The sequence below is a fragment of the Alligator mississippiensis genome, chromosome 4 (genome assembly GCF_030867095.1).
Source record: "Alligator mississippiensis isolate rAllMis1 chromosome 4, rAllMis1, whole genome shotgun sequence".
NCBI classification, from domain to species: Eukaryota; Metazoa; Chordata; order Crocodylia; family Alligatoridae; genus Alligator; species Alligator mississippiensis.
In genome coordinates this window covers 242324209-242339987 of record NC_081827.1, presented here as the reverse complement: position 1 = coordinate 242339987, position 15779 = coordinate 242324209, and the positions used below count along the sequence as shown (strand labels likewise).

The window sequence follows — 15779 nt, the reverse complement described above, 5'->3', positions numbered from 1 at the left end:
TGCGTCCAGCTTTCTGCACTTCAAAATAGCAGTGGGAGTGCTTGAAGTAAGGCTTTTTTGAGAAGCTTTAAAGTGCCAGCCCCCTGCCATTTTGAAGCATGGGGACACTGAATAGACATGATGCGGAGCCTGCTGGTGCGCATTAATTTACACTCTCCAGCAGAGTCTGCTCCGATGCATGCTAATTAGTACACATCGGACCAGACATCTGACACGTGTATAGTGCCCATTATGTTTATAGTTACCGATGTAACCCTTAGCAGTAAAAATGCATGTATATTGTACGCACACAGCCATGTATAAGACATATATCCGCATGATCAGGCAATCTTTCTAAGCAGACTTAAAATATCTTACCATTTGATGTGCAGTAATGTGAATGAAGGAACGAGCAAGGAGTTTATAATGTTTTAAATTGACATGACTTCACAGCCATTCTTGATTGACCTTTTTGCATCTTGTAGCTAATATAAACCACTAGGGGGCACTTTAAAACTGTTAAATAAATTGGAAATAAGATGCTCCAGAAAATTAAGAAGTTATATTTTACGGGTTTTTTTTTCTTCTTTTCCCTTTTTGTTTTGTTTTTAATTTTAAATAGTGCTTTAACTGAGAAAATTGTATCTGTCTTACCAAAAATGAAGTGCCCGCATCGTCTGGAACCACATCAGATCCAGGGCCTGGATTTCATTCACATATTCCCTGTTGTACAGGTAATAACTTTGTTTTGGATTATTATTTTTAACCAAAATAAAAAGCTGAAAGCTTGACTAAGATTGTTAATATATACACTTCTGCTTGGCTTCTACAGGGTTGTTTTCCTTTGCAATGAAATATCAGGAAAAAGTGGGTTAAAAATATACTTTTTTAAAAAGACTGAAAATATTTTTAAAGACCAGGAAGGAAAAATGTAAATGAGGGGAAGTTGTGGCTGTGCTGGAAAGAAATGCTTCAAAGGGATGGACAGAATTAAAATTAGAAAATGGCTTTAGTGTTGGTGGTGTCCCCATTGTTGGATACTGCAGCAGGCTTCCTTTTGGTTAAATGTTTCTCCTTAAAGGAGGAATTTACCCACCAGGGTCTGAGTCCATATTGTAGTAAGTGGAAAAGACTACCTTTGAATTCAGTAGATATTGCATCTGGCCCTAACCCTTTATGATGCTGGTTTGCATAATCATTTGATACTTTTACACCTTCCATACTAATTTGTTGTTAATTTAATGGTGATAATTTGCTGTTGTTTGGTCCCAAATTTCAGTTGTACTGCAAACTGGTTTTACTGAAAAAAAGTCGTCTTTCCAACACCAGCCACTTTAAATAGTGCTAGTTGATTGTGTGTTAATATGATTTCCCCTCTCACTCTGTATATATGAATGTGTATTTACATGTGTATATAGTGAAACACAATAAAAAACGGTCTTAAAGCAAGCAGAACAACAAATCTGTGTCCCAATCCCTGCCCCCCTCCAAAATATGCTAAGGCCTTCCTTCTGAAAACATTCAGCTGGGATAAAACCTTTTTTAAGAAATGCATTTGCAATGGAACACTAACCAGGCTTAAGCATTGAAACATCAGGTCCAGATTTCCTAGAGATGACAGTGTATCTTGCTATTCTTCTGTCGTCAGCAGGTGGTATTCCTGACCTACATTTGGTCAAGAAAGCTTTGAAGTATTTTTTTGAAAGTTCGTGTCTCATTGTCAAGGTAGTTCACAGCCCATGTTCCTGTAAGGGCTGCCAGTTGCTCAAGACACCAGCAACCTTCTTACAGGGATGTTGTACCTTTTCCTTTCACATGAGGTTCTAGCTTAGCTGCTTTTATTTGGTCACCAGTTGACTGCTTTCCTGCGAACTTGCATGAGAACTGTAGTTTCTATGCGGCCTGCCGCCTGGATTAGACAGAAGATCACATCACTTGAATGCCATGCATAGTATTGTTACTCCATTATCCACCTCTAGATCCTATGGAAAGCCAGCCTTAAAATAATGCAGAGGCTGTTTCTCTCTGCACCGTGGTATTCCAGCTCTGACAGACAGGAATGCTGCAGACCTTGATGGTAGGATGTTGGTTGTGGCATACCCTACCAGTCGGAATCAGATTAACACTGACTGCGTGTACATGAGACACTGACTGTGCAGTAGCACATGACTACTGTGCAGTTGTGTTGCATAGCAAAAAATGTGACGTGACACTACTGCATGGTAGTCACGGGCTACTGCACAGTCGGCATCACAAAAAAACCGTTCCTCTGCACAACTGCTCAGTAACACCCAGGTACTGCACAGTCATTTATATGAGTACTGAATGACTGCGCAGTAATGACTGCACAGTCAGCATCTTGTGTAGATGCGACCACTGAGTCTTTGCATTAGGCTAGAGTCTGTGGTGTGAGGCTGCCTATGAGCTGGGAACTGGAAAGGGATGCTGGTGCTCGAACTAACAGTTTGTGGCAGAAGCGCTAGGTTTTTCTTGCCATAAACTGTTTGAATGCTTTCACGTTTGCTTTTTCTACTGGGGAAAAATGTTTTTTTTTTTTTCTGATGCATGTCATGCCTATTCATGACATTTGTTAGAAGTATGGTGCAGACAAAATTTAATAGACGAGGATGAAGTTTTAGGTTCTGTGGCTGTAGCACTGTTTTAGCATTGTTTCCAATGTTAAAAAATACTCTACTACATCAGCAGGCAATCTTTTCCAGCTGTGGGCTGGACTGACCCATCTCAGGTCAGGGTGGCCTGCAGCTTTTGCTTCTTCCCATGGCAGCTTGGGGAGAATGCCTGTAGTCTAAGCCCAGCACTTCTGAAACCTCCACAGCTGTGGTCTAATTCAGTGGCTCCATGGACTACAGGTTGCCAACCACTGCTTTATTAGTATTGACTGTTATAGTCACGTGGAATGCTCTCGTTCATGTGTATTTTTTTGTAAAGTGGTAATTTGATACTAAAGTGGTAAATGCAGCCCATGAGTAATTAAATCACAGCCTGTGGAGCTGGAAATTGTTAAATGAGACAAGCAGTGGTGGCCCTAACCCCTGCAGCTTCCAGGGCCACTGAGTCAGTGAGGCCAGCACATGAGGGTTTACCATGTCTACAGAATTTCTAGGTTGAGATCCCTACTGGGGACACCTTTTGTCAGCAGCTGGAGGAAGCAGCAATGGGTTAAACCTATGGATGTGGGTTGCCCCTCTGCCAAACTTTGAGTCTAGATCCCCAGTGGGGATACTTTTCAGCAGCAAGGCAAGCAGTGGTGGAGAGGGTCCACAAATGGGGGTTAATGCCGCTGGTGCTTATCCTGCTGCTGGAGGTGGTTTGTGCAGCCCATGAGAAACCCTATATGGTCCAGATCCAGCTCAGTAGCATGAGCTGGACACTTTTTTGCCTTATTTCTGTGGTATTTCATAAACTAGGAAAGATAAAAAAGACAAAGTATTTAATGTTGTTGTTTGTTGTAAAAAGAGAAGTCCCTGAGATGTCACACTTTCACACAAGCTTTCTTGTGTTTTGTAATATGATTCTTCCATATAAAAATGCTTAAGCAATTACTTTTTTTCTGATGGCATCAATTTTTTTTCTTTAGTGGCTGGTGAAACGTGCAATAGAAACTAGAGAAGAAATGGGAGACTATATCCGTTCCTATTCGGTATCACAGTTTCAGAAAACTCATAGCTTACCAGAGGTGAGATCCAAATCGTTCTTTTTTTTCCTTTCTCTTACAATAAGTCAACATTCAGATATGTTGCAACCTCCTCAGCTGCTGTAGATCTGTAGAGCTGCACTGAAGTTGAGGATACTATCCTGATTTGCATCAGGAAAGGATCTGGTTTATGGTATTACACCATCACTGTGTTGATCTAACAAGTACAAAAGCAGTTACAGAAGCAAGTGAATCCAGGGCTGTAAAGGGCAGGTCCAGCTGTATATATCATGTACAAGATGAATCCTCACAGATGCCAAAAAGTTTGGAAGTATGATATTGTCCACCTTTGCTTGGAACCACTACTGCTTCTCTTTTGTTGCTAAAATGGTTGAGCAGATTGTTATGCTTGCAGCACCCCTGGGCAAAGGATCCTGGGGAGTGAGGTTCTTTCAACGTGTTAGGGACAACTTTTAGTTTCAAGAGGTGGAGGAAGGTAGTATGAGGGCAGTTATTTTAAGAGTTTGTTCTGACAAACAGGAAGTGAAAATCTAAATGTGGAAAGTAGGGGGAAAAATGATCATGAAATCATACCATTCGCTATTTTTAAGGAAAAGAAAGTGAGAGATTGGGTTCATTAACCACATTGTAGGGTTAGGTAGGACCTCTTGGGAAGATGATGCAAGGGAAAAAGAAGTACTAGAGAGCTGGCATTTACTGAAAAGAACTCTATTTAATGCATAATGGCAAACTATCCTGATGCAGTGGAAGGACAGGAAGTATAGTAAGAAATCATGGCTGCATCTGAGAGCTCTTCAATGATCTCTGAGATATCAAAAAAGGGGTCATATAAAAATTGGTATCAAGGGGTACATGGCTAAAGAGGGTGTAGAATAATACAAGCGTATAAGGATAAAATCAGAACCAAGGGGCATAATTAGTTACAACTAGCAAAGGACAAAAAAAGGCAATAAGAAAAACTAGTTATAAATACGTTAGTGAGCTAGAAGACAAAGGAAGGTATTACTATAGTGGAAAAGTGAGCAAATAACGTGATGACTGAAATATTTGGTGCCTCCTTTGCTTCAGTCTTCACAAAAAATTGCAACCACATTATTGAATCATTTTTAACAAGAAAATAGGAGTGAGGCCATAATAAAAGAAAAGAGAGGTGGAAGAATATTTAGATGCATTCAGGTTGGCAGAGCCTGATGAAATTCAGCCTATAGTGGTTATCACTAGCCAAAATAATTAGGGTAAAGACTTTCTTGGCCAATACCCAATTTATTAACCAGCCATATCGGCCGATATCGATCTGGTAACTGATTTACAGGAATGCAGCTGGGCAGTGTGGAAAGCAGGTCCCTGCAGGTAAGTCTGTGGAAGAGAAGGGGCATGGGAGGGGTGCAAATTGAGGCCCCCACGGTGAGGTAGGGAGTGGGGCAGGGGCTGGGGGTGCTGCCCAGCCAGGGCAATGAACGGGACCTGGGGCTAGGGCAGGGAGTGGGACAGAGTTGCTGGCGGCTCATCCAGGGGATCAATAGTTCAATGAATGAGCTTTAGTTCAAGCACCACAGCTACTGTTTTTAAGCGCAGGGATGCTGTTAACTGGAGCCCATCCAAGTGGGGTGAGGTTGAATCCTTGTTGTGGGCTTGGGGCTCTCTGTCCTTCTGCTTTTGCCCTGGGGGCCCTATGCCAGCCACGTGCCCCCTCCCTGTTTGGAAGTGGGAGGCACAACTTGCCCCTGCTGCTGCTGGGCAGGCAGGGGGTGTATGGCCGGTGCAGAGCTCCCGAGGGAAAGGCAGCAGAGCAGCAAGCCCTGAGTCCGCTGTAAGCAGCCTACATCTGCCCTGCGGACAAATCTGGGAGGGCACATGTCGCTTCATGTCTCCCCTGGATGAGCTGCCCACGGCTCTGTCCTGCTCCCGGCCCCAGGTCCCATTCACTGGCTGGGCAGCACCCGTAGCCCCCTCCTCATTCCCTCACCACCTTGATCTGCACCCCCCACACCCCTTCCCTCCACCACACCCCTTCCCCTCTACAGACTTACTGGCAGGATGCTGCTCTCCGTGCTGTCCGACTGCATTCCTGGCCACACATGCGTGCGGCTGTGCACTTGCATACAGCGTCTGGAGGCCCTGGGCAGAAGGCATATTATATTTATTGGTGAACATTATCAGCTACACTGGCCAAAAAAGGCTGATAGCCAATAATGTTAATTTTCCTCTTATCAGTGCTGATTCAGTATGCAACCTATATATCAGTGCATCTCTAAAAATAATCACTGAACTATTCTTAATTACGTTTTGAGACTTGTCAAGGGTTGAAGAGGTTCCAGTCAACTTGGGAAGGGTAAACACATTGCCTACCTTTAATTAAAAAAAAAAAAAAAAAAAAAGAATAAAAAGGTCGAGAAGGAGAAAGATGTGGGAGCAATTGACCTGTTAACCTCATTTCAATTGCCAGAAATTTTCCTGGAACTAATTATTAAGCAATGACTACTATTACTAGATGATAGGTGATGATAAAATCACCATGGGTTTGTCAAGAACTGAACATGTCAAATCCATCTAATTTCCCTTTTTTTTTGTATTGATAGCTGGGAGTCTTTAAATTCAAAGTGAGGTGCCTTTGGATTAAAGGTACCTCCGGAATTAAGCAGCAGCTGAGTATGGGTTTTCAGGACCACGGTTTTGTATTTCAGTGCCTGAATTCCTCCCAACTCCTTTTTGCCTTTAACTTCTCTGTGCTTCCATCCCTTCTATATTAACATGATAATACTACTTTCCTACTTCGCTAGGGCATTTGTATGGGTAAATGCATTCAACAATGAGGTGCTCAGCCATTTTGGAGATGAGGGACTTGTAATCAGATGGATATTAAATCTTGTTTTGAGTAATACAGACTGATTTTAATTAGTAGTGAAGAGAGATGCATAAACTGCTGTACTTGGTCCATGACTTCAAGGGCAGCTTAGGATGCTGTGCTCCTCCTCTCAACTCTGGGAAGGACTCAGCACTGCCGTGGCAATCGGGGGTCTTGTGCATTCCAGTCCCACTTGTGCTACTTACATTTGGTGAAGCCTGCAGCAAGCAAATCTACGGATGAGGGGCTTCCAGTGAATGATAGAGAAACTGGTAATGCTGACTAAACCCGCCCCCCAGAATTTAAAGGTGGTATATGGTGAAACCTGTAGGGGTGTCCCATGCTGTCTGTGTGCAGTTGTCAGGACTGTGGCTGAAGAATAAACCCTGTCTTCCTGCCCCTGCTCCACATACTCAAAACCCAGAACTAAGGCTCTGGGGATGCCCTTGTTACCACTCTCAAGACCTTTGTCTGTAGCTTGTAGTCTGTTTTTCAACAGCAGCTAAGAGGATGGCGCAGAGCCAGTGTATACATGCTCCCCCTCCCCCCACAGTATGCCTATTTAATTACTATTTATTTGTACTTCAGTATCACAAAGGAACCCCTGCCACTGACTAGGATCTTACCGTGTTAAGTGACTTACAAACACAGAACAAAAAGACACATGTTTTAGAAACCCATTCATTTTATGGAGGAAATATGCCTTTTATATTACAAAATATCTGTGCTAAATAATTGAGCTGCTCAGTTAGAAACCAGTTGACACGTCTACTAGCTAAACTCATTAGTTCTGCTAAGGTTTAATCTTTTTTTTTTGTATCTGTAGTCATCTTGATTAATTTAATTCTCTTGCAGGATGATGAATTTAAGCAAAGAAAAGAGAAGGCTATCAAAACGGTTACGGATATCTTTGTAAGTACAGCACATTAGAGAGATTTTATGATCAACCTTCCAAACTAAGTCCTTTTTGTGAGTAACAAAATGGTGATATTTAATTCTAATTAATACAACTACTGCTGGGTTTTCTCATGAGGAGGTCCCAATTAAGAGCTACATGTCAAATCTCATTCTGAGAGAGGGTTATAGATGCCAACATTTCAGGTTGGAAACCTTTAGGTGTATAATGTATTGCTGGGATAAACCACATCAGTTGCTTGTGTAGGGCAACTGCCGTTCCATGCCGTCAGACAAAAATTACAAGATGGCACACAAGCCATTAAAACTCTGGGAAACTAGAAATGTTCATTTTGAAATGGCCATAAAATGGAATAAATTACTTTTAAGATGAGCAAAGTTGGAATTAGATTCCTGGATTTAAATGTATGAATCTCAATGTTATTAAGTCTAACTGACAACTAAAATGTGCATCCTACCTGGGTAATATTTTTGTTTCTAAAAAGTCAGACCCTTGGCATATAAGGTAGTATCTCATTTTTCTCCTTCTTTAAAAATACAGCTTCTAATTCTTTAGATGACAGAACTGTTAAAAGAAGCTGCATGTTTTGGAAACCATGTTGATGCAAGTAACATTATGGACCAGATAACAGCACCAAAGATGGACGTTTCAAAATGCATAAGATGTGACATTTTGTCTCCTGAATGGAAATGTTTGCATAGTAATTTGGCACCAGTATGCCGTTGCTTGTGAAACAGCTTGTATCTCCAATCTCATTGTCTGACTTTTGCACATAACCACCTGTTACTTCATTAGGTTGCTTCATTTCTCCCTGAGCCTCTTTATAAACATATGCACCCAGTGATTTGCTGGGGTTCTTGAATCAAGGCACCACAGAGGGGCCTTGTCTTCAGCAACTAGTAAGCCCTCAGCCTCTGGAAAAAAATTAGTTCCATGTTTGGAGCCCCAGCTTGGGCTCTCGAAAATGGAAGCCCCCAAATTGACTTTAAAAAGATATCAGGTTCACCCAAAGAACCTTGTCTGCCTATGTCCTTAGACCAACACGGCTACAACCTACACCCCAAATGGACTTGAAATTCTTGGCTGTAGATGTTAAAGCCACTGTCTTACTGCCTGCTTGACACAGATCAGAGAATTTTCACCACTAATTTCTGCTTCATTGGAAGGAATTGTCTTTCCTTGTTAAATAAGTGAATGCTTGCAAGCCTAATAAGATGTGGTTGAATTAGAGCATAGCTTTTTATAAAGCATCCAATCTTGACTTATTTCTTCAAGTGGTGATCAGCATTTCCTTTTTCTTACTAAATCAGTTCTGGTGGTTGATTAACTTCACTATTAAAAATGTTAATTACGCTCTGCATTAATTGGGTATTTTAAACCTCTTATGTGTGTTTGAACATTCGTAATTAAGTTAAGATGACCAGTTAAGTAATTCCACTCTCATAATCGGTGCCCGAGCAGTCTTTCTATTCTGATATGCTCTTTTCTGTTTTGCAAACATTAATTTCATTCCATGTGGGATGGAAGCCGTGTTACCTTCTTGTTTATGTACCAGCACCATCTCTTAAATTACTGGTGCATGCTAATTCATGGAGGCAAATTCCTAATGGGTTGCATTTATATATCACTTCAGATCCACTGAACTTCCACTTGTTTATCAAGCTTGTCCTAACTTGTGTCTTGTTTATAAATGAGCTTCTTCCTTCTCAACCCATATTCTGCTGTTGATTCTTCAGTGGAATTGTGGTGCTAGATGTATGCTGGTCACTTCAATACAAAAAAAAAGATGTGATGTTGCAAAAGCTGATGAAATATCTGGGTTGTAATGGATGCTTTGCTCACTGATCAGATCTCTCCAGAGAAGCTTCATGTAACAAGAGATGGACGTTATGCCTGCAGCAGCTACAGCACAGCTACATTTGCTTCGATCAGGGGTGGGCAAAATGGCAGATCCGGACAGCAGCTGAATTTCATTTCCCAGCAGCCCCTGCCCGCATGGCGGAGGCTGGTCTCCATTGAGACCCCAGCCGCAGCTGTGCTGTGATAGCGCAAGGCTGGGGTTGCCATGGAAGCTGGTCACCATGTGCTTGTGCAAAGATTGGAGGAGACTTGTATTAACTTTTGAAGAGCCGCAGGTTGGCCACCCCTGCTCTAAGCTGAGTGAGCTTGAGATATTTAACTTTTTATTACTTGAAAAATATTGGAAATGAAGGTGGGAAGAGACTTAAATGAAGTGGGCGCTGAAGCAAGCTATGCATCAGTTGAGTCATCTTTCTCATTCCAGCCCTACATACCAATCGCCTTTACCCAGCATAAATATGTTATATCACTCTGTGTGTGTATGTATGTGAGAGAGAGAGAGACTCTAAACCAGTGATTCTCAACCAGAGTGCTGTAGCACCCTGGGGTACCATAAGGTACTTTTAAGGGTACTGCACAGTATTGGCACTGTTAGGCATGCAGGCACCTACACACGATTCACAAGATAAACCCAGAGATTTTAAATAGGAGTCTCTAGTGTCCAAAACATTCTGACCTGTTGTGGTCTTTCCGGGTTCCTTGCAACAGAAGAATTGCTGTATTCTTTTTCTATAGTCAAGAAACAAGTGAAAGCTAAGAGCCGACTTTTTTTGAAGGATGCTATGAGTCTAATGAGGGGTGCCATGAACCTCAAATGTTGAGAACCACTGCCTTAAACCATCTTGTTTTGCTACTTTTCAGTAAATACACCTTCCTGACTTCATTTTTGGTACTTGTTTTGTAGTTGTGTTAATGACCAGCTTGCATTTTTTGGCTTCCTTCCCTTTCATTGAAGTTCAGACATGCAGCTAGTGGTCAGACTGCAACGGGAAACCTTAATTCCCGTCTTGAGAAGAGGAAAACTTATCAGCTCAGAGGCAGTGGCCGCAAATTGATAGACTTTGAAAATTCACCAGTACAGAGTGGTGTGAGGCTTGCCAGAGAGGATGTTTGTGAAATCCCAGAGTGTAGGTGCATTTCCTACCTGGGACATTTCTTAACCCGATCCTCAGGCTCAATCTGCTTGCTCATCAGGCAGTGTTTGCAGTGAGAAGCGAGTCATGTTTGCTCTCAATGGCAAAGCTTCCCCCTGTAGAATATGAAAGCCCTTTCCAGCGAGTCTATAGATAACACCAGTGCTCCAACTTTGAGATTTAAGTCACAATACAGTTACACTTTACTGAGATAAGTTAGGATCTGTTTTAAATAATCTTCTGATACTCCCATACAGGGAGAGTGGCCTGCCCATCCTTGGAACACATGGGTTGTGTTCTCCATGACATCTTAGAATAGACTGTTACCGGGGATTATTGGATGGGGCAGAGCAAGTGAATGGATTACATACACACACCAGCCTTACTCGGCACAAATGAAGGCTGCTTTTTGTACATCACCTTTCAGGAAATGTCATAGTGGAATCAGTAACTGCAACTGCTGTTCTTTATGGTCGGCATTTGAGATGTGGATTGTACATATGTACACCTCCTCAAAGCTAACACTTGTCTGAAACACATAAGCCTCTGGCTTTCAGAGCAGTTGATTGTGATAATTTGAAATTAGACTGGTATGTACCCCTTGGATCGTATGGTAAAATATGCATATTTAGCATGCTTTGCAGGTTCTTACTTCTCAGGATTATACTGGTTGGTAGGACTTTTTAATTTGTAATGCTGAGCACTTGGCAAGAAACATGCTGAGGTGAGAAACTGCTGTTTACTTTGGTATTAGAAATTTATGATTTTGTATCTCTTTGGAGGAACAAGGTTTGCTTGCTTGATTTAACAAAACTTCAGATCACCAGGCAAGAGCCATTAAGAATTTATCCTGTGTATATAGCCCCTATCATTATGTACCTTCACTGCAGTTGGTATAATTATTTGTAATCAAAGTAGACTGAACAGAGTTGCTTCTAGAATAAAAATAGGCTTGAAATTCTGGCAGTGCAGTATCTTTCTTATACACATCTTAAAATAATGGAACACAAATAAATGTCATCTGTTCTTCAAATGATCTTAAATATTATTTCAGTTCCATTTATAATCTAGAAACTCTCTAAACACACTTGTTTGGTTCTCATTTAAGTAGGAGCAGATCTGAGGCCTGTAAGGCACATATCTTGGGGTGGGGTGGGGGGCTATCAAGCAGATTGTAAAAAGAGATGCAACCTAGGGTTGTTTGTACACATGCTTACGCCGCAGTGCCGGGTGCTTCGTTGCATGCAGTTGTATAAGTGGTGAAATGTGCATCAGTGCTGAGAAAATGGCAGCAGCACACTTTTGAACTAAAACACCTCGACAGTGGTTTAGTTCAAAAGCGCACCACCACCATTTTTTGTGGCAGAGGAAGAAAAAATTATTTGGAGGTGTGCCTCCCCAGCAGGTAAGTCCCACCTGGCCAGAGCCCCACTCAACTTACCCCTGCTCCTGCCTGCCTCTGCGGCACTGCCCCTCACGTCAGGGACCTCAATCCCCAGCCTCAGATCAACTCCAAAACAGGCTCCAAAACCTACCACTGGTTGCTGACCACTGCTCTATAGTAACAGGTTTCATACTTGTCTTCCTATCTTTGTGTTAAGTATAATTGGAGGTTGGCTGAAAAAGATTTAATTCGGGTTAAATCCAGACCATGCAACTTTGCAAGGAAGTGGAACACATCTTAAATAACTGGAAAAATTAGTTGCTGCAATTGCTTTTTCTATGCATCCTCTTTCTGATGGTCCTGTTTGAAGTTACCGCTGCTTCACAGAAATGCAGTGGCTAGATATGCCCTCTTCTAAAATTACATATTCCATTTGCATATGGTTCAGATGTGCCAAGCTGATCCATACCTTAACTTCCTTCACACTAGTTTCCCTATATCTGTTTTATCAGGGACTGACTTTAAGGGCCACATCAGGTTACTCTCTGCCTCTTGTGAAACATGAACTTGGAGACCATCCAACTTGCTTGTGCTCTGCAGTCTGCATTATCTCCCTGGGTAATTCCAGGTCCAGCCTGAAGTGTTCTCTGTAGTTCATTAGGACTTTTATCTCAAACCCATGTTTGTGACCGCTTCTTCCTCTAAAACCTATCATGGCAGCTGTGATCAATGACCTTATTGTAACTGGCAGCCTCTTGTTGAGTGAAAGAATCTGTCATGAGCCATGTGTTCTCCATAGAAATCCTTGATGTAGAACATCCTACCACCTGCGGCCACAAGGATCTCAAGATGTTGTGGTGCTCTACTCCAAACCAGAGGTGGAGATAGATTATCTGTTCTTGGCAGGTGCTGAGCCTGGAAAGTATACAGCCAAATCAAAATCAGGGTATATGGCTTGCACTGGAAGAAATGCAAGATTTGGAGCAATCAGAACCTTTTGAAGTAGAATTCATCCAAGTTTCATTTCGTAGCTGTTACGTAGGTGTAGGTGCATGTAGTGTTGACAATTGTTCCTTATTGTGACAAGGAACAAATTCTCACTGGCTTATGAGAATTTATGGTGAGGTAGGGGTTTCTTGGAGCCTGGGGTCTTATCTTTTTTTTATATTTATTTCCTGATGTCCTAAGGTTGCTGTGGTTACTTCTTTTAAAACAGGAAGATAAATATTAATTTTTATTTTTTATTTTTTAGCATTTCTACAGTTACAGAAGGTAGCTTTAGAAGATGCACAACAGGTACTCCTGGAACCTCAGTATCAGTTTTGTTTCAAACCACAAGCAAAGCTTGAAACCACTAGTTCACTCCTATTTGCACAATTCTTTTCCTTCTCTCCTCTATGTCTGAAAACTGCTATTTTGAGTTTATTTGCTATGTATTTTTCTTTCTGTAAGACAGGGCTGGTAAGGTTGACTGCAGAGCACTGCGGTCTCCTCTTGTTTATATGCTGCCAAATGCCTGGCACCTGTAACTCTGAAACTAGGGTATCTGGTTGACTTAACTAATACCCAAGTAATATTTACTATCCCTTAACATGAATGTGAGGTGCACTAATGTTGGGTGGGTGGCAGGGAAACTGGAATCTAATTGTTCTGGCAGATGGCTAAAATTTACATTTTTAATTTAACTGCCTTTGTTCAACAATAGCTGTCAACCGGCTAAAAATCAGAAAAAAGACAGCATTATGAATCTGTTGCGTCTGGACAGCTGTAATGAATTCAAATGGCTTTTGTCATGTCTATACTGATACGCAGTAGCTTAAAACAAAGTTTTTCCTCCTGTAAAGCTGCCAACATTTATCAAAGCCCTTAAAAAGAGAGAGGAAGAAAGAAGAGATGTGACATGTTTTCATCATCCAGAGCTAGCAAGGCTAGAGAGCAGATTCTGGGAACATTAATGGTCTTTGTCAGCATATCTATAAAAGAGTTAACTGTTTTGTCAGCGTGTCTGGAGATCAGTATAGAATGTCATAAAAAACAGCTCCGACACTGTCCTCCTATCGTGGTAGGGCTTTTGCCTATTTTATTGCTTAAAAGGCCTCAGTTATGTTCCCTCTTTAATATACTGCAGAAGTGCAGTAGATGATGTGTGTTAAACTTGAGCTGGCTGCTTTTTCTGTTTGTTTAAAAGCATATTTTAAAGGAATATGAAATGTTTTAAAAGTTAAAGAAACCAATGTTTATGCTAGTCACTGGGCTCCTATTACCCCACGCTGAAATGTTGCTTCTTACCCCTGAGATGGCTACCAGTGTGATATACCAAATAGTACTTTAGAACAGGAAGACCTCTGTCTTGAACTGAAACAGCAGGAGGGAGGCAGAATGTGCCATATTTATCCAAATCTAAGATGACTTGGAATTTAAGACCAAACCCTCAATGATTGCAGTTTTCCATTTATAGAATCTAAATTTGTTATAATTTTCCATGTATGTGATCCAATTAGTGGAAGGCCGTCTTAAATTAGTCCCCTACCCACTGCTGTGGTGGGAAAAGCAGTGGTAAGGGGTGAAGGGCCAGACCTCTGCCCCTTATCCTCCAGTTCCTGGTCCCCCTGCTGTCTGTCTCCCCCACACCCCATTTCCCCCCTACAGCCTACCTCCCCAACCCCTCCATGCACTCACCTGCTGCCTGTTCCTCTGTACCTGTTTGCCCCCCACCCCTTGCCCCCTGTCCCTGCCTGCCTCCCCCTCCCCTGCTCCACCTTGCAGACTTCCCCCACAAATCCTGCCCCCTTCCATGCTTACGCCTCCACTTCCTGTACCCTCCTCCCCTCCTTACCTTATGCTTTCTCTCTGATCCTTGGGGCAGTCAGTAGCAGCAGCAACCTGTCCCAGCCATGAAGAAGCAGCAGCAGCTTCTGACTGGGCTCAGTCAGGACAGGAAGGACTGGAGCCAGAGCAGAAGGTAAAGGGTGTGAGGCAGCTGGGGCAAGAGGAGTGGGGGGGGACAAGAGAGGGGGATGGGGTGGGCTGCATGTTCCTCCCCCCCTACCCCACAGTCTCCTGTGTGCTCCTTCCTTTACTCTCCCTTGTAATCCCCCCCCCCAACTTGCGTGACTCCTCCCCTAGCAAATGAGCCATTCTTTACCAGCACAGGTGGCAGCTCAGCTCCAGTTTCAGCCCTAAGCCCAGGGCCAAAGCTGGAGCTGAGCTGTTGCCTGCCCCAAGCTGGTGCTCGTATCCAAGTTATGGCTTTTTCTTTTTTCTGTGGTGACTTGGGGGGGAGGGCAACAGCTCATCTTGGATTTGAGAAAATAGAGTAGTTACCAGAAATAGAATTTGGCAATGGCTCTGCCCTATCATCCTTGTACTGATGGAAAGAAATATGGGATCTTTCATTTGCTTTAGGGCTTTGGATTTATATCTCATCTGACAAGTATGAATATTGTCTTTGGAGCTCAATAAATATGCTGACAAGACTATAAACAGTGGATTCCAGTACAGGGAGATATCCTAGCACTAACATGTTTTACAGAGAGGGCTTTTTTTTTTTCAAAGTGGTGCATTACCAAACCCTAAAAGGTGCTTCAAAGGTGTCGGGTTTGTTTGTTTTTAATATGATAATTTCTGATTACTAATGTGTGTGGAGCTAAGTCACTTTAGCTTGTAAAGACCTTGACTTTTCTTCAAGTTGGAAACAATATGTAAATCAGGTAATCCTTTTGGAAACTTGGTTAGTTGGTAGTAGATGAAGTGTGTATGGAGCTCCTTTCTGCAGGAGATAACTTGTTATAGTGGAAACTTGGCAGAATTTATGAGCTGCTTTTTTCAGAAACCAAGGTCAGGTGGTATTGGCTTTGACTGCTTTTCCTCATGTACAGTCAGTACTGAACTTCCTTCCTTCCTTCCTTCCTTCCTTCCTTCCTTCCTTCCTTCCTTCCTTCCTTCCTTCCTTCCTTCCTTCCTTCCTTCCTTCCTTCCTTCCTTCC

At 42.3% G+C, this 15779-nt stretch overlaps 1 protein-coding gene across 2 annotated transcripts in view; it reads left to right on the top strand.

Moving 5' to 3' along the window:
- Window positions 1-15779, top strand: part of CCDC93 (coiled-coil domain containing 93) — an 89743-nt gene that overhangs the window by 7184 nt on the left and 66780 nt on the right. For both annotated transcript variants that reach the window (XM_014599580.3, XM_006259110.4), the window contains exons 4-6: window positions 602-713; window positions 3578-3676; window positions 7356-7412. In XM_014599580.3, the coding sequence (XP_014455066.1) occupies window positions 602-713; window positions 3578-3676; window positions 7356-7412 (268 nt within the window). The remainder of the gene's footprint in view (window positions 1-601; window positions 714-3577; window positions 3677-7355; window positions 7413-15779) is intronic.